Source organism: Rhopalosiphum padi, chromosome 3 (genome assembly GCF_020882245.1).
Source record: "Rhopalosiphum padi isolate XX-2018 chromosome 3, ASM2088224v1, whole genome shotgun sequence".
In the NCBI taxonomy this organism is placed as follows: Eukaryota; Metazoa; Arthropoda; class Insecta; order Hemiptera; family Aphididae; genus Rhopalosiphum; species Rhopalosiphum padi.
In genome coordinates this window covers 33,589,520-33,617,189 of record NC_083599.1, presented here as the reverse complement: position 1 = coordinate 33,617,189, position 27,670 = coordinate 33,589,520, and the positions used below count along the sequence as shown (strand labels likewise).

The 27,670-nt window shown below is 26.1% G+C and overlaps 1 protein-coding gene and 1 long non-coding RNA gene across 3 annotated transcripts; one reads left to right on the top strand and one right to left on the bottom strand.

Moving 5' to 3' along the window:
• Nucleotides 1–2,766: 2,766 nt before the first annotated feature.
• On the bottom strand, nucleotides 2,767–21,939 carry LOC132927660 (uncharacterized). 2 transcript variants are annotated; one of them, XR_009661777.1, is made up of 7 exons: nucleotides 21,700–21,939; nucleotides 8,208–8,646; nucleotides 7,399–7,461; nucleotides 7,175–7,324; nucleotides 6,207–6,393; nucleotides 3,173–3,281; nucleotides 2,767–3,063 (listed from the first exon to the last, which is right to left on the bottom strand). It is a non-coding gene; the product is annotated as an uncharacterized LOC132927660 (long non-coding RNA). The 2 variants fall into 2 exon arrangements; XR_009661776.1 differs by having other exon boundaries at nucleotides 7,175–7,461.
• LOC132923833 (caspase-3-like) lies at nucleotides 14,254–18,213 on the top strand. The gene is given in 9 exon segments (XM_060987808.1): nucleotides 14,254–14,480; nucleotides 14,575–14,714; nucleotides 15,288–15,432; nucleotides 15,496–15,663; nucleotides 15,749–15,978; nucleotides 16,042–16,175; nucleotides 16,300–16,409; nucleotides 16,491–16,645; nucleotides 18,195–18,213. Coding segments are annotated over 9 exon segments (1,236 nt in total). The 5' UTR covers nucleotides 14,254–14,345.
• Nucleotides 21,940–27,670: the final 5,731 nt, after the last annotated feature.

The following is a 27,670-nucleotide window of genomic DNA, read 5'->3' as shown; positions in this document are numbered from 1 at the left end:
ATAAATATTATTTTATAACATTATTATATAGGACTCATAGGACATAGGTACATTGAATATTTTACAGAATTAACACAATATTTTTAATGTAAATTGCTTTAATTACATTTTTAGATTCTGAACGGAGTGATGAATGTATTGATTTTACAATGATGTGTATTTTTTTTTTGTGTCTGTCATTACTTTTTGGAGTAGTAATAATGCTTCGATTTTTGACTTCAGCCCCTCTTTGAAAATGAAAATTCAAAAATAGTTTTTAAAAGCGTCAGGAAAAACCCTGAAAAAATTATGGAAAAACGGGAATTTTTACGCATAACCACTTTTTGACAAAATCGAATTTTTGATTTTGCTGTAACTCAAAAATGAATCATTGTAAATACTTGAAATTTTCACCAAATGTTTATATTAGCGTTATCTATTTACGGTTAAATTTTGACCTTTTTTTAAGCTACTTATAGACAATTGAAATTTTCGAAATTTTTAATTTTTTTTTCTTAAAATGGCGATAAAAAAAAATTGGCTATCCAAAAAATCTTTAAAATTTAATACAAGGTTTATTATAAGTTGTACTTATCGTAGTAAAAAAAAATCAAAAATCGTTAGTTACAATTTTTGTTTATATAAGCATTTAAAGTTCAAATGTTTACTAAATATATCAAAATCACGAAAATTTGCAAAGAATTTCAAAATTCTTAAAATATTTGTGATTTATACTTAAGGTTCAAAAATCCAATACAAGGTTATCCATAAGTTCTCCTTTAAGTGATTGTAAAAAAAAATTCCAGCGTCAATATGGAAAACATTTTATGAGCGTATGAAATTTTATTTTTTACGAAATCGCGTTTAATAACGATATATTACAATTTAAATATAAGTAATAATAATATAATATATCCAATTAATTATCATTGACTAACAAATCATCTCCGTTCAGAATCGTTTTTCGTATACAATGATACCCGTCATTACATTCAAATTTAACACATCCATTATAGTGACCAGTGACCTACTCTCCATCTCTACAATACAGCAGAGCGATTACCCACTTGCCCACTTTTTTTTTTATTATTCTAATTCATTATTTATATTATAATACATTAAATAATTCATTTTTTACGTTTGGATAATGGACCATATATTATTTCATCATCGTTTATCATTTGAATTATCATCGGACTCGTCTTCAATAATTTGCTGTTCACAATTTAAACATGAAAGGCCAGACCATGTTTGTATGCAGCTGCAGCAGAACACTTCAAATCCTTATTTTCTGCAGTCGCATATGCTGCTCCACAATTTTTTAAACACGCACATGTAATTTTTTCTAAAATACATTTTGGCGCTTGTTAATTCCATGAAAATATTGGTTACAATCATATATCTTTAATTGTGGTAATAATATTTATATTTTACTAAATAATAATAATGCGGTGCACATATAATATGATTATAATATTTAAATTAGTTATAATATAGTGTATATCAATAATAATGTTTATCTGTAATTGTAATATACTAATTATTAATATATATAAAATAATAGATATTGTTTATAATGTGTTCATCGCTCTGTTAAGACGGCGGCCTATCGTTTGATAAGACGACGCGCATGAAGTAAATCATTTTATAAATAAAAATTAATACCTAAAGCATTGATTAAATTTATATAAATATAATAATATATAAATAAAATATATATATTGATTATTGAGTATATTTTTATTTAATCAACGCCTAAAGTATCGGAAATCCTGTGAATTACCATTTCTTAGTTCGCCAGTCACACGGGTTGCTTAATGCTTACAGTTTAATTATAATTTATAACTGCTATTATACGACAACTACGATGAGACGTCGCTTGTGTGAGAACCATGAAATTTAATTTTGTAAATAAAATAAAAATAATCGAAAATTCCGGACGATTATTATTCATCGTCGTTGTCTTTCTTCGTCCGTCGAATACTCGAATACTCGATTGACTCCGACAGTCGTGATACTGTGACAGTTGTGTGTAGTACTGCAGCGTTCCGGTGTCTACCGATATTTTATATTTTTGCCACGCTTGTCGTAGTTGCTGAATGGTAAGTACCTATTATATACGCAAATACGCTTAATAATATTAGGGATTTGTATACAGCACGTTTTTTTTTTGTTAAGTTTAAGATATGGATGTATTATTAGTAATAATTTATTACAAAATATACATTTATATGCATACCTATTAACTGTTATTATACATTTTTAATTAATATATAAACTCTGATTTATTAGAGTTTATAGTATTTATTTCATTGTTCAAAATTATAAAGCAAATATTATTATTGTTAGTAATTATTTAATTGAAAACAATAAATTAAAAGATGTAAATAAGTCAGAATGGTATGATTGTCTTATAAATTGTTTAGATCTCCAAGTGGGTATAAGTTCCTACATAACCAAAATATTCTCACTCTTTTGTGTACAAAAATTGTTAATTTAAGTAATTTACTTGTTATTAAAATAGGATGTGGATTAGACGCCATTTTTTTTAAATGTTTAGAAAAAAAATTTGGGGCTTAAAATTACTCTAAAATATGTTTTTTTGGGATTTTGAGATAGGTTTCTGTGCCCAACAACACCCACATTCCTTCAAATTTATTATATGTGGCAAATGAACTCTTTTGTGAAAACTCTAAAAACAGGAAACTGTGCAGTGAAAGAAGGTTGAAAAATAATTCTAAGAAATGTTAATATTTATCATATTACTTTTTAATTATAGGTACATAATATACAAAAACTAAAAATAATTTTAATAATTACAGTTTTTAGAAACTATTTCTGTATCAATTTGTGATATAAAAAATGTACTTAATGATCCAGAAAATTTATTTGAAAAGGTTACTAAAGTGAATAAATAAATTAAAATTGTCAAAATTATTCAAGATGACTGCTGTGATTTAGATGACATTTTGTTAGAACATAATTATACAGACTCAACACTCAACAGTTTTTGATTGTGTAAGTGTGTTGTATATTTTTTGGCTGGGTAAAATAAAAAATGTGTTATTTTCTGTTGTAATGTATCTACAAAAAAACAAATATTAAGAATTTTATAAATTACATATTTTATTTCACACTTTTTATTCTAAAAATTCTTCTTGGCTTTATGACTATTCAAAAGACTTAAACACACCATCAAAACCTTCCGATTTTCCATATCTTGAATAGTTTCCCTCTTTTCTTCTATGCCCGGGGTCCTCGTGTTCTGGCATATCCCGTCGATCCAAACAAGGCTTCTTGATCTATTTTAAAAATTCACTCATTTAAATTTTAGATTTATACCATGGCGTTTATTAAAAAATACTAAATGTGAAATGTGCATGGATAGTCTGAAAAATTTAAATACGTATGAAGCTGGCATAAATAAAGAAGTCGATTTAATTCATGCTAAAACAAGAGGCCATAGATGCAAATTCAACTATTCAAGTGATTTGGACTACAAAAAAAATCATAAAATACAATTCATATATATATGATAAATTAATACGATTTTAACGGCCATTATGCTGTACTGTGTTATTCAGATGAATTTTTTGAAATGAACACCAAAAAATATGTTTTTCAGACCATTTTTAATCGAAAGGGCAACCAACGTAGATTCAAAATTTTTAGTTTTCGGAGAGGCTCCAGAAAAAGAGTTTGTTGTTCCAAAACTAGGTTATAATACCATGTTATACATTTATTAAATTACAATTAAAACATTAGATTTCTATAATCATAAAAATAGTTGTATTATACAAATATAATACAAAATGTTTGTATGTATTAAAATATCTTTTATTTTATTGCTACATTTTTGTTCAGTTTAATGAAATTCGTCAAAATCAAATTGTATACAATCAAACTTTATGTTTTACAAGGTTTAATTTTAAAACACATATTTGTTTTTTAGAACAATTAATATAAATTATTAACATTAAATGTAATACAAAACAATTAAAATAGAAGTCTCATAAATTAGCAACATGTAAATTTATCAGTAACATGAATAAGTTTCTGTATAATAAATTAAATAATAATTAAACTCAATATGCATAGTTACAATCATAAATATTTTACATAATAATATAGGTGATATTGATAACATAAAACTATTGGTATAATACAATTAATAAATATATAATAAATAGTATGCCTACATATTTTTTATACATGTCTCATAAAAATGTATGTTATTTTCATACTTCATAAATAATCATTTAGAAATATGAAAATAAAGGTAGATTTTAAGATGTATAAACAATTTACAATTTTAAAATACTCATAACTCGCTTTAAAATAAAAATATAATAAAACGCTTATGAGATGCCCCAGATAATGTTCTTAACTTTAAATTTTATAATAGGTCATTCTAATTTGAGAAATTAATATGGTTATAGTCATTTTTGTGAACATAAAATATGCCATGTTGCGCGTTGGTTAGAGAGAGATAACAAATACTACGCTGGCATCCTCTTAAAAGAGTGTAAATATATTAAAAAATGTATTTTAAAATGCTTGTAATAATTTAATAAAAATACAAGGTCCAGCAAAAAAACCTCCAATAGTTCAAGAAGCAGTTGCAAATAAACAAACAAACAATTAGAAAAAATTCTTTTATTTTTTACTAATTAATATTATGTCATTTTTAATTATTTAGTTTGTGGTGGTAGTAATTGGTGTCTTCAATATTGTTAATACATTCACGAAGCCTTTCCCGATAGTTGTCCATAACTCTTCGTGTCAAATGTCTTTTTGGTGTAATGCTTGGTGATTGGTTCGTTAAGTGCTTGCAAGAATACAGGGCGATGATCATACACTGCATTTTAAATATCTCAAAAGAACGTAATCATAGGGTGATCACGTTAAAAAATTTAAATTCAAATTTTTTTTTAATCACGTTTTATTTAATTTATTTTTTGTTGGTTTTTATTCCATTTTTTTTTTGTTCCTTGCCATTACATATACTAAAAATGGCACGTATACCACTATACATCGATACCTTCTCCACTGTTGTACCACCACCACAACTCACGTCTCACACTATACGCTATCTCTTAATTCGGGAGGTTTTTTTTGCCGAACCCTGTAATTGTAAAAATGGTTGAAAATTTAATAAATAAAATAATTAATAATTGATAAATAATTGGTGTTTTTCTTTCATTCCTGGAAAAAAAAAATTAATATCTGAGGATTTTCTTCTTGGACACATTTATAATTATTTTAATTATTTTTTAATTATTCATTTTTTTATTATTATTACACTTATTATTTTTATTTTATACCACCAGGTATCAGTCATTAGTCTATCAAATTTCAGGTTCATCAAAAAATGAACATTTATTTTGTAGTTAGTTAAGTATAATTAATAAATTATTACCTATATAAATAAAAAAAATAAATAGCAGCAATTTTTGACGATTATTTAAATAAAAAAATTAATAGATTTAAGCTGGCATCAAACCACTACTCTAAAGTATAAATCAACTTAACACTAAAATACATTAAATATTAATTATTGTTTATTATTTTTACTGTATTATTTTTGCCTTTTTGGCGTTATCTAAATAAATTGTAAAACATTTTGTAAAAAAACTAAATATTTCAATCATATTATTTTACTATTTTAATACATTTTATATTGTATTGATTTGCTTTTTTTGTCATAATATATGTATAATTGTATTATAATATTTTCCGTTCTGGACAACAATTTTTGAATTGTTTTTTCTCATAATACCAATTTACCTACATGGCTACATGTAATAAAATATGTCTCTTTTCGATGGTCATCGGTAAAAATAATATATAGAAAAAATACCCCAGGGAAATGTTTTGTTAATTAATATATGTATACTACACAATAGTTGTCTCTTATGACATAAGACTATGTGCGTATCGTATTTTATCGGCTGCCCAAAACAGACATCCTTAAATTTACCTGTGTGGCAGAATTTACGGGTGGGGGAGCATAGCCCCTAGTCCCCCTTAGATCCACGCCTGCCACAAAACTTTATATGTGAATACAAATTTAAAACGTTATATATGCATGAAGTGTAAACTAGAGATAATTGATAATGAATAATTTGTTTGGCATAAACAAATGCGAAGTGATCCATAAAATATACGTTTTGAAGTTTTTAATGTAAAATAAATAATAAATTTAAATTATTCGTCCAGATACATACCATTTGTTTAGGTGGCAGTCCCGCCGTGTATGTCTAAATTTCCTATACACAAATGACACATGATGGGTGGTCGTCCCCAGTCTGGTTGGTGCCGCGAGTAGTATGATGTCGTGCCGCTTCGGTTTGTTCTACGGTCGCATATTTCGTAGCTATTTGCACTATTTAAATTATAGTCAGTGCTGTAGTCCTAAAAAAAACAGAGGGTATACTATGAGTTATAATATTAAACATTTATACTATCATTAGGTATCGTGTCTTAAACTCTTAAAGTAGGTAGCAAAAACACATAATCGTCTAACCGAATACTTTGGTGGAGGGTAAATAACACACAATACACACAATACACATACATTTGTACAAATTAAAATTAAAACTAAACAATTTTTTTATTAAAGTATTTTACTATAATATTTTATTGAAAAATATTCCATAAATGTTGTCGGAAAACCCGATTTTGTTAAATCATTTCTTCTCAATCTTGATTGGTTGTTATCAGCTGATCGATGGTCTTCTAGCCACGACCTCACGTACATTTCTGGGTTGAACACTTCAATAGGTGGTCTGTTACTTTTAATAAACATTAAACTTAATACGTTTGAAATTAAAAGTGATGCCCTCAAATGTGTAATAATATTATTCATAAGGCTGAAACCTCTTTCGCACTCAGCTGTCGAACATGGTAATGATGCGATTGTATTTAAAATGGGTTTAAAATTATCTGGTATAATAATAATAATCTAATGGTTTTATTCTTTATATTATTTAGTGATTTCACTACAACAGCTAGAGTATACGACCTTAATCAGAAGGTATACGGAGTTCATTAGAAATAACCAGAAGGTAAACCGCGTATATCGCCGTATACCCTCCACTACAGCACTGATTATAGTATAACATTTTTATTTATTAATTAATAACTTATTACCTTTATAACATAATTTTTAAAACATTTTATTATTGAAACTCACCGACTGACACAATTTACGAGCACGCATAAAACATCCCCGACCTGCAATGTATGATGACGCTCCTACCGGCACAATGGTAGTGTTTACTCGCGAAGACCGTGGAACTTTCCGCGTGGCTACTTTCCCGTAGTGTTGCTATTTGGTGCGGACCTTAAATATTTTATAAATAAGTGAAAATTAATACCAAATAAATTTTTGTTATATATAGTTCATAAATAGTTTACTCGCGAAGACCGTGGAACTTTCCACGTGGCTACTTTCCCGTAGTGTTGCTATTTGGTGCGGACCTTAAAATTTTATAAATAAGTGAAAATTAATAGTTAATACCAAATAAATTTTTGTTATATATAGCTATATATAGTTCATAAATTCATAGTCAAAAATAATTCGTTGAAAAACCAACTTACATTATATTTGCCGGATTACATATTATTATTCAATGAATATTTTGCTTATTGTCGGTCCGTTTGAATCGAACCAATAAAAAAATTAATAATAATTTGGCATTTCAGATTTAGGGAAATACCCAAATCGACGAACCCCAATGTTATCATACTTTATAGTCTGGTTGATTTGGGTTTCCAGAGTCCAAAAAAAAATTGTCATTTTCTTCAGTATTTAACGAAAAAATAATAATTTTTTTATTTATTGCAAATTTTTTAATTATCTGTCTCGGTTTCACGGTTACCCCAAACCTGTCGGTCTGTTTAAATAAATATAAAATGATAACATTTAGTAACAGATAATAATGTGTAAAATTAAATTACTCGGTCTTTAAAATCAATTCATTTATTATATTATTGAATATTTCGTTTGATTTGGCATTCCAAAAATCGACCGGCAGTATAAATAACTCTTTGATGGGGAGTAAATGGTTTGTTATGTTTGTTTTCTTCATCTAGTCATGGAAATTTATGTGGCAGTATTTCACACTATATTTTAGTAATTACATTTATGATTCAACTAAATTAATTTCTCAACAAATTATTTACGTTGAATATAGGAAAAATATATAATAAAAAAAAGATCTTACGTGTTTTGGTGTTCTGGATACAGACTGTGATTATTGTTTTGTTGCTAAACGTCCGAAAGAAGACCACCCACCTGATGTCAATTTAGTTGATCCAAATTGCATCCCAATGAAATAACAAATGGCCCTCCATATACATTGGTTTCTTCGCCTGTGGCTAGTTTTTCTTCTTTTTCCGCCGCATCATTTAGTACAAGAGGCTCTTTTGTTTTTTTGATATAACCGTATATTTTCTTGGCCATAACTCGCTATCAAAAATCTATTGCCACTCACCGATATATTATTATTTATCTTCTTGTGTTCTTTCTTCTTCCCGTTTATCATCTAATACAAGAGGTTCTTTGGTTTTTTCATATAACCGTATAATATTGTCTTGGTCACAACTCGCAATATAATAACCATTTCCACTCGCAGACATATTTTTGAATTCCCCTCTGTGACCCTAAATCAAATGAAATGTTTGACATATTACAATTAGTTTCTTTTTATTTACTTGAAGTGTCAAAACTCTTTCAAAGACATCAGCGTCACTATTCTTAATGTTTCCATTCTTATAGTAGTGAAAAGTTGATGAGTCTTGGGAATAAATTTAATACTGGTCAATGTAGACTCTGTAGTTATACGCCTATGACAGTCACCATAATCCAAGCCCCAAATTCTGATTGTTTTATCAGCACTTGCGGTTATAATAAGTGATGAATCATAACTTATGTCCAAATCATTAACTGGTAATCTGTGTCCATAAAGATCAATAAAGTGCTAAATAAAAAAAATGTCACAACAAACACCACCATGGCCACTTACGCAGACAACACCGCAATACTCTGTACTAGTGACGAGCCTAACAAAACATCCAACCTTCTAAAAATCCACTTAGACTTCATTGACAACTGGGCAACTAAATGGTGGATAATAATAAATCCAGACAAATCTGTTTATGTACCATTAACTTTAAAAAGAACAGACCCTCACCCTATTCACTTACAGGGTACTCAAATTTCATCATCTCCTAACGTTAAATATCTTGGCATTACACTTGATATAAAATTAACTTGGGGCCCCCACCTTAAAGCAAAAAGAAAAACCCTCAACAGCCGATTACATCTACTTCGTCCAATTTTGAAATTAAAACTCCCAATCCACACCAAACTTATTCTGTACAATCCCTTTTGCAACCAATATGGACATATCACATATGCCATCCAAATTTGGGGCTGTGCTAAACCGTCCCAAATTCTCATCACACAAGCATTTCAATCGATTACTCTCCGTATAATAACCTCTGCACCCTGGTTTGTATTAAATAAAACACTACTCCTGCTTAAAAATCGAATCAGTTATTGACAAACTAGCCACCAAACATTACAGATCTTTTTACTCTAAATTACATTACCATACTAACCCATTAGTATCTCAAATCGCATTAAGTACTCAGCTCATTAGTCCTATCCATCGGTTCAAGAGAAAATATTGTAGAGATTTACTAACTATAAAAAAAAATTTTTCTAAATAATTAGAAATTTAATTTAGAATTTATAATAATATATTAAACTGATTGTGTGTAACAAGTTTGAAATATGCCAGTTATAAACAGAATATAGTAAGTTCCTACAACTATTGGTTTTCACTAAATTGTTATAGTTTGTAAGTACCCATCTATATTATATATAAATATAAACATATGAAATTCAAATACTACTCATCATTCTATACTTCTATTTAGTCTCTTAAACTCACCACCCATATAAAAGGTACCTATAATGTTGGTTAACATTTAACAATTTAATGCATAAAAACAGTAATCCTAATTTGGGTCCACATAGACACCATAAAATTAAAACAAAAGTAATTGTATTTTTTTTTTAAATTTAAGTACCTAGTCCAGTCTGTAATTGAAAGGTTTAATTTTTGCACTCAGTATAATAATTAAAATGTAAAAATATACCTACATGGAATAAAAATGAATTAATCATAACTTAGATTTACAAAATAAAATCTATAAACATTATTTTCAATTAGTTTTTAATAACTATTTCAGTAAAATTGAAGAAATCAAAAAATAAGTTATTGATATGGAATATGAGGAGTATTTTCATGATGATGAAACAATTAAATCAAATGTAGACCCTCCAAACGTTGGTTTTGATCATGAACATAAAACCAGACCACGTTATTGGTGTTACTAAGATGGACGGAATAGTTATGTTTTTAATTGCGTGGAAAAATCTAGAAACTGCAGATTTTGTGCAAACACAATCAGTATATGAAAGATATCCTCAATTTAATATGGGCCTTATAAAGAAACGCCTTCTCTATATTACTCTATGACATATATACAGTTGAGAATTATAATCATTAACATTGATTATACTTAGCACTGGATTTTGACGACTAGTAAGTATTAGTTCATAATCGTCTGATTCATATAAATCAATTATAATATATTGGATACAATACAATGTCTTGATATGAAGTTAATGTCGTTTGACATTCATAAAATCTGTATGCAAAATTAGAATGTTTGTTTATGAATTATTTTGATATAAAATGTAATTTTGTTAATTTTTTAAACCTCAATTATTAATTAAAAATGTTTATTATACTTAGGTATCTTCTGAATGAATAAAATTGAAAGTTCTCGGACAAGATAACACAATAATACAATTTAAAATCAGAAAAATCACCCAATTAGGAAAGTTAATGAATACTTACTGTAAATAAACTGTAAGTATAAATATTATTAAAAAGTATTTTATTCCAATTTTAACAGTTATAGTTCCACTGACTAAATTTTAGATTAATTTATCGCAAAATATTTTAATTTTGAAACTATTTGTATACGAAATATATTTTATCGAGAATCTACTAAATAATATATTTATCTATGGCTAGTATTAATTAAGTTTATATGCTGATTTATTTACATTAATAATTTAAATATTTTTAATACATTCAAAATTGAAAATTTCTGGGTCTTACTTTTAGCACAGTAAGATTTCGATATGATGGACAACAAGTTAATGTGACGATACTCCAGCCTCTATGGATATAGAAGACAGTGATAAAATCGAAGTATTCCAAAATTAACATGGTGGTTGCCATTTTTAATTATGTTATACCGTAATATTGGTGTGAAATCAATTTTAAACTAGGAAAAAAGTTTAGTTGAATTTAAAATACACACATATGTTTTTATTAGTTATGTATGTAATATTTTATGTAAATATGAAATAATTTAATATTTGTACTTTTATATATTAAATAGTGTTTCCAAGAATATTGCAGTTAATATATTAATATGTAGATAGATTTGTTTTGTGATAAATAAGATCATTACATATCAAATGGATAATAAATGGACTAAAGTGAATATTTTGACAACACTATATTAAATAAAATTTGTCTGTAAATAGTAAAAACAAATATAATATAAATAGGTAATTTATCGAAATTAATCAAAAATGTCATTATTAACAGTGATAATACTTGATAATTCAATAAATGTAAAAGTCTTAAGATCCCATGAATAATATTTTTAAATTATAACAAAAAAACATTTCAAAAAGATATATGTATAATATATCTTTAAATAATTAATCTAGTCCAAATTTTAATTTAAAATGTCTATAAAAATAATTGTCTATGTATACTTTAAAATTCTAAGATTCGTATAATAATCAATAATTTATCATTGATTTCAAATTTAACACACCTTTATCGACACCTAATATATAGCAGATTGGTACTCGCTTACCTATAATTATTTGATTGTATACTTGGCAAATGTTTAAAAATGGAGAAAGCGAAGTTTCATGATAATTAAATAGACATTAAAACGATTTAATTAATAATAAAATGTTAAAAGGAGTGAAAAAATTCCATCTAGATACTAAAAAAAGCATAAAATTTTTTGAAAATTTTATTGTGTATAGAATATAATAATTTTATTTAAGTAATAGTGGAATTTTATAAGTTTTTACAATGAAAGCATTTAGATCACAATAAAAAAAACTTAAACGAATTGATGGGATATCATAATTGTATATGAGCTATAAAAATATTTGTTGACTTGTACTTAAATTTTTCCTGTTATCTTTGTTAGCAAAACTTGTATGGAAGAATGTATTACATATTTAAATCTTATTGTTTGTAAAAAGATATTGTGAATATCAATTTTTGATATAATAATCAACTTATGTTTATAAGGAACCTTCAAAACCTTATGTTAGATTTTCAAAGTTTTTATCCAAAAACTTAGAATATTGTATTTATATGTATCAAAACATAAGGTATAGTATATTATTATTTTTTGTATACTTATATTTATTTCCTATAAACAGATACAATTACAATTGCTTTGTTTAATAAAAATTAATGCCATTTAATTACAACCATATTAGATAGGTTTAGAGATGGGAAACGTGACTCGCTCACTTTGATGAATCAATTCACTCAATTGAGTTTACTTTAATGAGTTAATTCATCAAGTCAACTCCCAATTCTCATTTGATAAGTGACAATCATAAGTCAAATTATATCTTAAATAAGTCATGATTTAAACCTGAATTTTAATACATTTAGCTTATGCGAATAAATAGTGTTATATTGAACTTACTGTCTACTGATAAAACATAAGTTATTAATTTCAAATTTGGAAGAAGTGATTTGACTGATTCTTCAACTCATTTACAGATTCATAAATTACACATCTATAAGTATGTGCATTATACTAACGAAGCACTGAGTTTTATTTATAACATTTTGAGACATCTGTAGAAGTGGTATTTATATTATGTCTTGAATAGAATTAAAAACAAGGCAACCTGATCGTGATTAGTTCAAAAACTAAATGTATCTACTTTTAACATAGTAGCACAAACATTTTACTATACTTAGATACTTAAATGTATTGTAATACATTTATATGGCTAATAGTGTTCAATAGAAATGCATACAAGATTGTTAATTTATTATTTATTTATTATATTTCATAAAAACACTAATGTTATATTATTACAAAACAAGTTACTGTCACAGCAAAATACTGCATAAGTATTTAATATTTCAATCTATACAAAAATGAAAATGAAAAAGCTAGAAATATTAAATCCAAGACGATTTGTTTAATGGAAATAAATACAAGTACAATATGTAAGTGTTTAAAAATACATTTTTATAGATTCTATTTTAATGATTAATTCACTATAAAATGGGAGACAAGCAATAGACACACGAAAAAAATATTTTTAAACACTTACGTTATAAGCTTATTGCAAGCTTATTGCCCGCCATAAGACCTATGTAAACACAACCGAGAATCCGAGATTACATGTTAGAAAAAGACAGTAGACAAGAATAGTGTTGTTAGTTGTTATCTCATATCATCACACGATTTAGGTGTTAAACTGTTAAACCAGTATTTATATTGAGTAAAAAATTGTTTTGTGGCATAAAAAGTATAAAATTATTTGCACACAAATGACAATGAAAAAATAACAGTAGTTAATAAAACATAATTTATAAAAAGAATTGAATGTCTACTAAATATTCCACATTATAAAATTTGTTTCTGCCACAGAAGTTGTAAATATTCGCTATCCGTTTTTAACGACACAATCACTCAGACCTAACTTTCTATATGGCGATGGTAGAAATATAATACACCTTATAATTTACTTAAAACACGAAAATAATACATTTTTAACCAGAACCAAAGATTAATTCAAATATTATTTATGGAGTTGAATTTATTAGTTTTTTTAGGTTATTGGTGTAACTCTAATATTCAAAAAAGGAATGTAAACATTTTTCATTTTGTCAACACTTATCACAGAAAAAAGTGCTTATTCATGCTCGCATAGTATCATTAAAGTACCCCGTCATTTTAGGTTCAACAAGTTTTGTTAACAGCCATTAGGCTGTGTCAAGTCACTATTATAAACTATAATAACTATTATTATTTAAAATATCGCAAAATTATTACTATTAAACTCGAGTATTTTATATTATAATTACTAACAATTTTTAAATTTTTTCAACGTGTTGTTATTAAGTATCTACTAAGAACAATACTTTAGAATTTTACTTAGTTTTGAAAATATACTTTTATTGAATTTTTCCTACTACGCTAACTCAATCAAAATGGATCAATACCATCGAAAACTGATTAACAACTGTATGTCTCAATTAATAAATGCTACTTTTGATTTAAAAACTATTGTTGATACTCTATTAGAAAAAAATGTGATAAATGAATGGATGAAAGATTATATTTTGGTAAGACAATTTCATTTAATTTTATTCTTCTCTTACACATCCAAGTGTTATTTAGAATTTACAATTATTTAAATTTTTATTTGTTTTGTTGTAGGATCCCCAAGAAGATTCAGTAAAAAAATTATATGAATTAATTCAAGGACGGGGGCCAAAAGCATTTACAGATTTATGCAAAGTATTAAAAGAAACAAACAACATAAAAGCTTTCAACATTTTAATTTCATCCAAAACAAGGTGCCTTATATTTGTTTTACTAATTGGTTCCAAATTTAATGAAAATAAGCAATAATATAATTTCTATTTTAAATTACAAATGAACTGTATTAGTTAGTCGATCTGTATACATATATATATATATAAGATTCATTATTTTGTCATCAACCATGGGAAATTTTTTTTTAAATACGGAATAAAGAATGATTCAAACAAAACTATTGTTCATAAAAAAAGAAAATTCATGAATAAGATAATCAAGAGAAAAACCTATAAAATGTTAGGTATGTTTAGTAACAAGAGTACCTAATAAAGAATTAAAATGTAATGAGTATTCAGTTGACCCAAAAGATTCATTATTTGCTATCATTGAAATATTTTTTATTTTCAATTCCTAGTACTCGTATATGTTGTATAGTTTATTTATTTGATACATTTCAATAAACAAGTAAAAAAATATCTTTTTTTTTAAAAATTGCATTAGTGTTTAAATTTACAAGAATTTATATAATACAAAATGTTATACTATCTAAGTTTATTATAGATTTTTTTTTTGCATAACTTATTAATTTAAAATTTACAAACATTTTTCAGTGAGAAAGGGGAACAACAACTTAGTTCAATTAAAGTATTAGACGCTACGTTTGAAAATACCATATTAGAACTGGATCAACCTTATGTCAAAATTCATCCAGAACGTAAACTCATGGATAATGATAAAACACTTTTACCAATTGGTGTATGTTTATTTTAGTACTTAGTTTTGTTAAATATTTAAACATTAAAATATTAATTTTCACAGACTTATCCAATGAAATCAAATCCTAAGGGTCATGCATTGTTTTTAAGTATTAATGATATAAAAGATAATGATAAAAGAACAGGATTAGATGTTAACATGGCAAACTTAAATAAATTATTTAAAAGCCTAGGATATATTGTTCACACAAAAGTAGATGTAACTGAAAAGGTAAGCAAATAAAATATATGTTAAGTTAAAGTATAAAAAGAAATTCTTTGAAAATATTGACTTTTAAATTGTTTTTTGTCTATAGGAAATTAAAAATGTTATCGATGCATTTGTAAATATATGCTATAGTGGAAAAGCTAACTCCATTATTGTTTTTATAATGTGTCATGGTCATGCTGGAAAAGATGCAACCAGATTATCAGATGTATTTACTACGGATGGTTTTACTATTAATACTGACTGGCTCATTGAACAATTTGTAAATAAAGGCTTAACCATAAATATACCCAAGTTATTTTTTATTGATGCGTGTCGGTAAGGTGTACATAATTTTGTTGTGTTTTTAATATATACAATAAATACTTTTAATTATTGAAGAGGAAGAAACCATGAATTTGGCTGGAAATATTGTGATGGTGGAAAAAATTATTTACAAAATAGGAATAAACCTCCGTTTACAATTAGGAACCTCTATTATAGAGACGTGTTCATAGCATATGCCACACTTCCTGGTAAATCAAAATTATTAATTATTATAAATACAATAATAAATTGATATAATGATTACTTATATTGATTTACTTATCATCTTTTCAACTGTTTTAAAAATAGTATTTTTCTTTTTTTTTTTTAAAGGGTGTACTGCAAAACATGATCCTTTAGATGGGTCATGGTTTGTACAAAAATTGTGTCAAGTATTTCGGGAAAAAGCTTGTGATACTGATTTGTTTCAAATGATTCAATTGGTAAATAATACATTTTTACTTTAAAAATTATTTACACTATTATTATCATGATGAATATAATTATTTTTTTTATTTCCTTAGGTGGACATTGAATTAGAAAAACTGAATAGCATTGAGCGTGGGTTTCAAACAGTAGAATGGATTTGCAGAGGTTTCAACAAATATTTTTACTTTAATCCAGGTTTATATGATGATAATTCAGATCATAATTGAATGACTACTTTAATCCTACAAAAGTTTATTTATTTTATGTTGTTTTGTTAGATTTGTTATTTATCTTTTATGAAAAATTAACTTTTCATACATTTTAATTTTGTTATATAGAAATAGTTACATATAAAACAAAAATGTGGAATCTGAACTTATATTTTAAATATTTTAAACATATTTCATGGTTTAATCAACTTATTAATTTAGAACTTATAGATTAATATATACATTATTTAGCTATTGTTTATCTAAAATATATAATTATGTATTCATAGGCCATTCTGCCATATACAAAGCAAAACATTATTGTTTCCCTATGTTCAAAGTTATTTTGTCAATATATTATATTATTATTATGATAATATTATTGTTTATAACTATATATCTACGAGTAACCAGTTCTGTACAACATTAAATAAATCTAAGATTTTTCATAGCATAATATCTGTGAACATTAAAGGTATTTATATTCCTCAATTTACAGTAGCCAGTAGGTATAGTATAAAATGTCTGCATAACTTAAAAATAATCAAAATATAATAGAAAAATGTTTTTTGAGTTTTGAGGTATGTCCTGGTTAAGGATAGGATAATCAAATACCATGACATAACAACCTCTCTTATATATATATATATATATATATATATATATATAAATATATATATTCGGATAAAGAATTAAAATGTTTATATTAACTATTATTTATTATGTTATGACACATTGTATTTTCATAAAATTTATCAATATTTGTCAAATCTACAATGTATGAAACTTCTTACCTATCTTACTTATTTTATTACTATATTATATTAATTATAAATTGTGATGTTTTTATACTCCTTATGGAATTTGGGAGAAAAAACTAGTACCAGTAGTACAGTACCTACACAATAAAAAAAGTTTTTTAATGTTTCCTTAAGGATACATATACCTATCGTGATTTTTGAAAAAAAAATCAATTGACTACCAGTTTTTGAAATATATACAGTAAGTATGATGGTCAAAATCTAACTGTTTAATTATATTTAGTAGTTTTTGAAATATCTACTGATCTACGTTTTTTCTTCCATTTTTAATAAGGGCTGCATTCTTTTTTTTTAACAAATATTTTAGTGCCATAAATCATAATATGCATACAAATAGTTAAAACACACATTTTGAAAAAATAAAATTGAAAAAAGAGGATGATGGTTGATACTAAGTTGTACCTATATTTATGCTTTAAAATAAAAATATTTAATTTACAGATTTATAGATTTAACTACTGTGTTTTTCTTAACTAACTATTAATTTATATTGTGTACCTAAGTGAAAATAAAATTTGAATAACGCACTAACGCAGACTAAAATTCAAAATTGTATCTATGTTATAGGTATTCTTACACAAAACACGACAGCGCGCTATGCTGTAGACCAGTGGTTCTCAACCCATTAGCCGCGACCCATGAGTGGGCCACGGGCAGCGAGGAACAGGGCCGTGAACCATATAATATTAACATTACTAACGTACATATTAAAATAATATTGTTATATGTTTTTATTATATACCTAATAAAATTATATATTCGTATATAGGTGTGCTATTAGTCATTAGTGGGCTTCAAAGATTTTTTTTACAAAATTGGTGTTCCGCAAAACTAAAAAGGTTGGGAACCACTGCTGTAGACAATTAGTAGAAAATCTGAAAAGTACTCGTTTCATTATTACAACTGTATATCAGTGTTTTTAAATAATGTATAAATAATATTCTAGCTATCTGTGTTGAGAGTGCGCCGACGACAACAACACCACTCGTGTAGTCGTGTATAAACCACGATATATTTATATTTTTAAATTCATGATATTTATGTTTATACAATATATATATATAATTTATATATTTATTATGTATATCTTAAACCTAGATATAAATTTAATTTAATCTAATCTAAACTATTTAATATTTTTCGTCGAACCGCTTGGATGATATCGTTGACATACGCTCCATGTTGCTCTTGCTTTTTCATATAATATATAATATATTATAAGCTGTCTAATTTCTTATTTTTCTTTCAGTAAAATAAAAATAAAACTCGCTCATAAAATATTATAACTATTAAAAATAGTTAAACATTATAATATTATATATTTCTAAATAATTAATGTGCAATATTATTTTTTTTTCTTGATGAAAGTTTGGAAATATAATATAATATATATATTATAATTTATACATATTTTATGCACACGATTTTTTTTTTTTCATAACCAATGGCACCTGGAACAAGGATACCCACTTGCCCCGTCCTATATCCGGCACTGGGTATAACTGTATAAGCATTATACATTATAATACCTATAAGAATATTATATGGGTGCATAATCATTTTGTAAATTTAATGATAGTTATTCTTTCAATCTTGAGTCTTAAACGCTATAGACCTATAGTGCTATACAGCAGAGGTCGTCAAATTGAAACTACGGCTCGCGGGTTGCACCCGGCCAGCAAACAACTCTTATTCTGATCTCCAAAAGACAATGATGCATTTATTTGAAATATGTATATGAGACTACTCATAAATCATCATGTATGATGTGTCCATATTCCACGTATCGTATGTTGACGTGTTACATAGGTATTCTCACCTGTCTCATTATTTAAAATCATTTTTTCAATTAAAACTGATATGGAATTGCATAATTTAGGTCAACTATAAATGGCTTTTAATTTGTTATATGATGGCCTTCGAACGAAACGTTTTAACACCCCTGCTCTATGTGTTGCCATGTCTTTATTGAATAGTAAAGACCGTAGTACCGTACAATCTTATTGAAAAAGTTTGCATTTTTCATTCAAATACCATACCTACAAACATTTTTTTCCCGGATCCCATTAAAGTTCCGAGTTAACATCATCAGGGCTCGGAATTGACCGGAACGCAGTTCCAGTTCACAAAAAAATGAATTTTAGCGTTTCGCTTCGTTGACAGTTTGATGTTTTAAAATAATACTTGGAAATTTTATACATTTGAAAAATGGCAAGTCGCGCTTATCAGTTATGCCTATTACCAATTAGTAATAAATTATTTTTAACTGTTAATACCTATTTATTAGTCGTAGTAGTAGTATTATATAGTTATAGACTTAAAGTTAAGTTTATTTTTTGAGTTTTAACCGTGTAACTAAATATGTATTTAATGACGAAATAATAAGAATTTATCATTGTGGACTATATATTATAATAAATTAAAGGTCCTTACACACTAGGCGAATAGTTCGAGCGCGGACGCGAATCGATCGCGCATGTTAATTTTAGGCGAACATTCGTCCAAAACGGCTAAAATTAAACACGTTGTTTTGATTGGGTCTATTCACACAGGGCGATTGTTCGCGTGCGTTTCCGTAAATATTTTATTTTAAATATTTTAAAATAATTTTAAATATCAAAATATTAATATTTGACATTTTAGTGGTCACTGGTCAGTTATTGATAGATCGTTCCTGGTGGTAAGTACGTTACATACATCATACGTCTGATCGTCTGAAGTAAATTTTTTATAATTTAAAATTGTTTTTCAATATGAGTTCAGCTAGTTTTGATCTAGAATCTTTTATTATTGAGATATCTCAATTAATACTTAGGTTAGGTAATTTATATCATGGTTTGGTAATTGAAATTATATTTTAATATACTAAATTATTTTATTATACAAAAGATATATTTTTACGTGTATTTAATAACCAGTGGTGCAACTAGAAAAACATTTCGAGGGGGGGAGTACATTATTACAATATGTATATATAAGATTATATTGATTATTATACTAGGCCTTGTACAAATTTCAGGGGGGTTATAACCCCTTAACCACCTCTAGCCCCCCAGTGGTTGCGCTACTACCACCACTGTTAATAACAATATATAGCGTTCCGGTTCAAAAAGTTTCCCATTCCGAGCACATCATTATTAAATAATTATTATATACACAGTATGACTGTATGAGTATACACTGTATGACATACGTATATTATTATTATATATATATATATAGAGAGAGAGAGAGACTGAGAAAAAAAATGTAAACACAATAAAAATTATCTTATATTTCCTTCCAAATGCATGTACTAAAATCATAGTAATACCACATAATAAATTATTATGTACTATTCATAATATAATGTATAAGGCATACAACTATAGAAAACCTACATGTATTTATAATTTCAATATATTTGGTTTATTTTCATTTAAAAAATAATTAAAATAATATAAAATATTTATGAAACATAACAAATATAATAATGTTATATGAGGTGTTCAAAAATTTTGGAAACGATATTTTTTCTTCTTCCCTAACCAATGAGCACTTGAATTTTGATTTTTTAATATTAGTAATAAGATCCAAAAAACGCATAATTGAGAATATTTTTCAAAATACCATCTTTATTATTTTACGTGTTAAAAATATTAATTACCTATTTATTTGTAAATGGCAATTACATTTTTTTCTACATATTTCATAAACATTGAAAAAATAATAATTGTATAGGTAATTGTTTAAATTGAAAATGTTTTGGTATCTGCTCAATTTATCAAACAATACAAGTCGAATTAAAATTATTAATTTAAATGTGTTATAAAATATTTTTAACTTAGTTGAAAATACTTATGGATAAACAGTCATGTCAAAACAATTATCTATGTAATATTATAATATAATATAGAAAGTACATTATACTTGACAATTAATTCCTAACAAAGAAGTATTGTTATAGCCATAGGTGCAAATAAGGAGGCGCTTAGAGGGTATTAGCACCCCCAATTGTAAAAGTAGCACCCTCAAATACTTTTTTTATAATATTACAATTAGTAGTTATTCAACGATATAACCGGAAAATTAAGAGCTTAAGCACCATCAGTTTTTTTTATTGAAATTGCGCCTATGGACTATGGTTATAGCTATTTTTATTATTATAATAATATGTAGTAGTTACTAGGTAATATTTAATAAGCATTTATTTTTTAGTACATTTTCCCTTGAATATATATATACGTATATACCTATATATTAAAATTAATAAAAAAAGAAAAATATTTTCTTACTTGAAGTTTTGGCTGAAATGGTCCTGTTTCTATATTTCCTAAATTGTTGGTACCCATCGGATCATAACTTAGTTCACGTGACTGTACCACTGGTTAAGTATAACTGTGTCAAATAAAATGTAAAATATAACATCGCTGCAACACGTTTGTACAACGATGTCCGTCGTTAATCTGAAAACGGACGACTCGTTTGTGCACAACGACACATATTATTATAGTTAATAGTTATATCGTCATAGACTGCACTATTGCAGTATAATAAATTACCAAATATTCGATGGCAATAAAATCTTATAATCGTTCGTGTAGATTATATCATTTTGGATTTTCCTTATCGTATCTACCTACTTTTAGTACAATTTTAGAAGTAGATATGGTTCAGTACAGTGGTGAGCGATAGGTATATATTGTGTTATATATATATATATATATATAAACTCTTTTATGGACTTAAATATTTCTAATATTTTAGAAACACCGCGAGATGCCGATAATTTATTATAAATTATCTGCAGGCACAACGATCGTTATCCGATAGTCGTTGTTATTATCATTTACCTATACGTAAATATTACAAAAATAAAATCGTACGTTTTTCTACTACGTGACGACTATTTTTGTGTTTACTTTATTGAAAACTTATACGTAGAATTTATGTAGTAAAAACTGCACGACATGATACGTCTTACTGAGAGTCGTCAGTTCATCACGTACATTATAATATAATATATAATATTATATAGTTTGTCAATAATCAAAATAAAAATATTTTTCCAACATATTAATAAAAAAAATAAAACGATATTCTAAATTAATGTTTAAAAATGTAGCTACTGTTGGTGGGATGACTAGGAATGATGACAGGAATGGGGAGGGGGCTAAAAATAAAGTCGGAGGCCTACACCTTTCAAATCCTTTTATTATAATTAAGCATTTTACATGAAACTAAAATAAAATAAATAAAATTCATGATCTATTATATTTGGACGGCTGGCGTGCAAACCAATAAAAACTGCATGCATAACATAGCTAATAGCTATCGACTGGACGCGGTCGATGCCGATTCGAGACGGTATTTTTTTTTAAGGAATAAGGAGATAGATATAAGCAATTTTTAAACGGCGTGCGCAAGTGATCGTTATTCATTACTGGTGTAAAAGAAACGGCGGCGTGTCAGCTCGATGATGGTTGGTATTCAGTTTTCATTGCGCGCGAGTGTACGTCGCGGGGAAATAATATAGCGTATGCGGGTTCACGTCGTTAACGCAATTTATCGCGATTTAATACGAACCTAACCGTTTAAGCTGGTTGCACACGAAGCGATTAGAACGCGCGCGTCCGCGTTTTTAAATCGCGGACAATAACCGCCCTAAATCAGCGCTTCTCAACCTATGGTACGCGTACCACTAGTGGTATACGCGGAAAGCTCATAGGTGGTACGCGAAGAAAATCTCCCTTTATAAAAAAAAATTGGAATGAATCATTATTAACATTAAATGTTATTTGGTTTATTTGGTGGTGTGGAGGTCGTTTGTAATCGTAATAATAAATAATAATAATATTATACATATTTAATTTCTTTTTGTACATTATATACTTAATTCCTATCATTATGTAATTCCTAATAAAATAAAATTCTATACATGTAACATAAACGTATACATTATTAAGTAAAAAATAAAATTGTCAGGTGTACGTAAAAATTTTCAAACTTTGTAGGTGGTAAGCGATAAATATAGAAAGGTCGAGAACCGCTGCCCTAAATAGTATGCGTGTATTTAGACGTATATTATATTCAATCGGGGGGGGGGGGGGGGAACAGGCGCGTTCGGGCCGCGATTTTTACGCTAAAATTAAACTATGGATTTCCAATGTCTATAATTCTATATTCACACGAAACGTTTCCAACGCCCATATTACGTGCGTTCATTTTTGTGGAGAAAATCGGAAAAATGGTTGGGACCGCGATTTTTGACGCGAACCTAAGAGCTATTATACACGCATTATGCGTTTTTAACATTGAACCGCACAAAGTGACCAATAGAACGATTGAAATCTGTCGTAAATTGTGTTACAATATTTGATGGCCATCTTTATTGAAACCGATATTTAAATATTATGAATAAATAAATAAATAAATAGAATAAATTGTATAATAATTGGAACGAAACACGCGCGGCCTCGTTGAAAATAAATAAAGTATATGATCTGTCCAGATATGCAACAATCTTTTTATTATAAACACCGAGCGCTATAATGTATAACTAGTATATAACTATAGTATAAGTGTAAATACGTAGTAGAACCACTAGAATCTATTTATTGCGATATAATATAATCTATACGTATCGTGTATCTACCATATTATGACTATTTTTTGAAAATATCACATTTATTTTATTAAATTATTAGTATTTAAATTATAATAATATAATTATGTATACCATATTAGCATATACTAAATACTTATATAATATAAAATGTAATAACGTCTTTCTGTAAATACTGCAAAACAGTAAAAATAGATTTATAGTAGATACCTGAAAATCGATGATATTATAAAATTGTTATTGTCTATAGTAAAATCCATAATAATATTATAACTACTTAGTTCTCTCAAATAATGTTTTTAAATTCTAAAAAAATAATTAACATATCGTTATTTATCGTAATTTCGTCCAAAAAGGTATTTAAAATGTCTATGAAAAAAAAATTATCTTTATACATGTTTTAGATTTTATGGTTACAGTATAAACTAATAAATACTTATGAAGAATCTCGTATTAAATTGTATAAAAAATAGTTACAAAAATAAAAGTTCTTATACATTTTTAATTAAAAAATAGTTTGGAATTTTTTTTTGCGATCTTGACGAAATTTGTCAAAATTCTAATTTTAATACATATAAAAAAAAATTGTTTCTATGTATCTTTTATATCTTTATACAGATATAAAAGTATCTTTAGTGGGATTTTTTATTAAATTTCAAAAACTATGACCCAGCAAATAATTTTTAATTTACATTTATAAAAAAAAATTGAAAATTCCTCATTGCTTTAAATAATTTTTATTAATTTTATAGTATAATGAAAATGTTAATAAAATATAAAAATTTCAAGTATCTATAATGTTATTATTATTTTTTTTAAGTATAATTAAATATCAACAATTGTTTGAGGAGAATAATTATTTTATAGGTAATGAATATCAAAACTCGTAAGTATATTTGAACTTGAAATGCTCATAAAAATTAATTTCACTTTCCGGTAGAATATTTTTTAACGTATAGATTGATAAACTAATAAAGAATCTTGTATTACATTTTTAAATCATTATATGTTTAAAAACAAAATGTTGATGAATTTCTAACTACAAAATAACTTACTGATTTTCACTATTCTTATAAATTTATAAATTTATAATTTCGTGTGATGTGGAAACTGGAAAGGAGTTTCAGCCAATATAAAGCTTCGATTTAATCGCTAGTTGTTCACATTTGAAAATTTAAAAAGACATAATTTAATAATAGCATGTATAATAATATTAACTAATATTAAAAAAAAAATTGTTTTTGCATATTTTGGTTTAATTTTTTACTGCATAGAATTGGTAGCCCTAGTTACGATTAATTGTATATAATAGGATACAATTTTTAAAATACTTGAGTCTTTTTGAGAAATTCATAGACATTTTCCTTTTTATATTTTTTTATAAATTTCCATATAAAATATTAATCACCGGGTCAAAAGTCTTAAAAATGGTTACATAAGATCTCATATAAATAATTTTATATTAATTAACCGTTAGGTATAGATAGCTGATATAGCTCTATTGGAAAAAAATCCTTGAATATTTTCATGAAATATGAATTTTATGGAAACCGACTTTTATTAGTTTGCTAGTATCCCAGTAAAAACATTTTGTCGTTCGTTTGCGTATTATAGGCATAACAGATGTCCCTAAACGTTATATACTGTACGTTTAAACATCGCAGTTTTAACAAAATAAATAAAAGGTGGTTTACATAGTACTCCATAAGCATATTGCATTCAAAGAGTTTTTTTAATATTTTATTTTAGTTTCTGTACAATTTTTTAAATACTTAAGTCTTGAATTTATTTAAATTCATTTTAATAGCAATTTATTTAAGCATACATATAAGATATAACATATATAACCACTCACTACCTACATTTAAATCACAAATAATACAGTTGCAAGTGTACATTTTTAAAGGTTGATTTATTGTATAAAACAATGAAAATATGTATAGTAATAATAATTATAAATTATAATAACAATAATAATAACCAATATGGATCCAATATTCCAATTAATAAGTGATGTAAGGGCTTGGGCTCGGTTGCTTGTTTTTTTTTTTTTTTACTTTAAATTTATTGTTTATGGTGAATTAGAAATATATTTCATTATTTCAAGACATTACGAACAAAATATGAAAAATATAATGCATAATAATATTTGCATATTAAGTGATTTTAGATTTTAGAGCAAATTTTTTCATTTCACAATTTTTATAATTTTCGATGAAAAAGTTTGAAAATTCATAAATAAAAATATTGAGATTTTAATATTTTTTAAATATTTAGAACTTCAATTTATAAAATGTATTGAAAACAAAAAATTGTACCTACTGTGTTGTTCTAATAGTAGTTAATACGTATTTATTTTATATTTTAGATGATACAATTCATACTTCAGCATCCATTTTCAAATCCATTCTAATAGTTGATAAAATTATTAAATTTAAAAAAATTATGCTTATTATTTATATTAATAATTATGGTTATAGATGATATATTCTGAATGAATCCACCACTGTTTGAATCAGCTATTTTGAATAATATTAAAACTAATAAAAATTCCAACATGATAGATCACAAATGTATCTTCAAATGTGAAGTCATCTGATATTCTAAGTAAATTTATACTTTTAAAAGTATTAGGAGGTATTATATACTGTGTAATAATGACAATTGTGGTATATAAGAGGATAAATAAAAAACTTTTTAAAATGTAATTAATTCGCTTTTTCATTGATTAATACTTGATTTTTTTTTCTTATTATTTATATATAATATTAAATTTGCATTTGGGTACAACATTATTTGTTTCTTTTTTAAATAATAAATACATTTTACATCTTACCTATAATATTATATATTTATAAATTTAAGTAATTATTATTAACTAATAATTTGTATTCTAAAGATTTTAAATAAAACTTTAAGAGTGGTACTAAAAACAATAAGTATAATGTAGAAACAATAAGTAAAATAGTAAAAAACAAAACCGGCTAGAAACAACAGTCACAAATTCAATTTTTGCAAAAAGAAATAAATTTACAAAATGTTAGTAACGGTGAACAAAAAAATTATTTAGAAATGCTCCCAATTACAAATGAAGATGCTCCGATTAAATTTAGTTTGTTTAACTGGCATAAAAAATTATAGCACATCATACAAATATACTCATCTTTCAGATTTCAGAATTGAAATGAAATGCTATACGAAATTTAACTGCAACTGTACATAAATTATTATTAACCATGTTAGCTGATTCTCTATTGGATAAGTACAGTTTTAAAGGGCAAAAGTCTAAAAAGGTTTTGTCTACTTTCACCCTTGCGTGTAAGATTATTTAATATTTAAATAAGTATAATATTTGATAGTATCTGTAATCTGTATAATAATTAATAAATGTATGTATATTATACCTAATTATACATGTTGTATCACGGAGACACGGAGATATGAGAATTTTTAATTAAAACTACATTTGAATGTGTCAGATCATACTGATAGTGTTTGATACACTGTATATGTGCTATGATAAATTGAAAAATTTTGGTTTGTGCTTGACCCCCCTCCCTATTACCAATTAAACCGTTTTTCCTATAAAAAAAAATCCTATTTAATTATATGTATATAGGTACTACCTATAACCTATATTA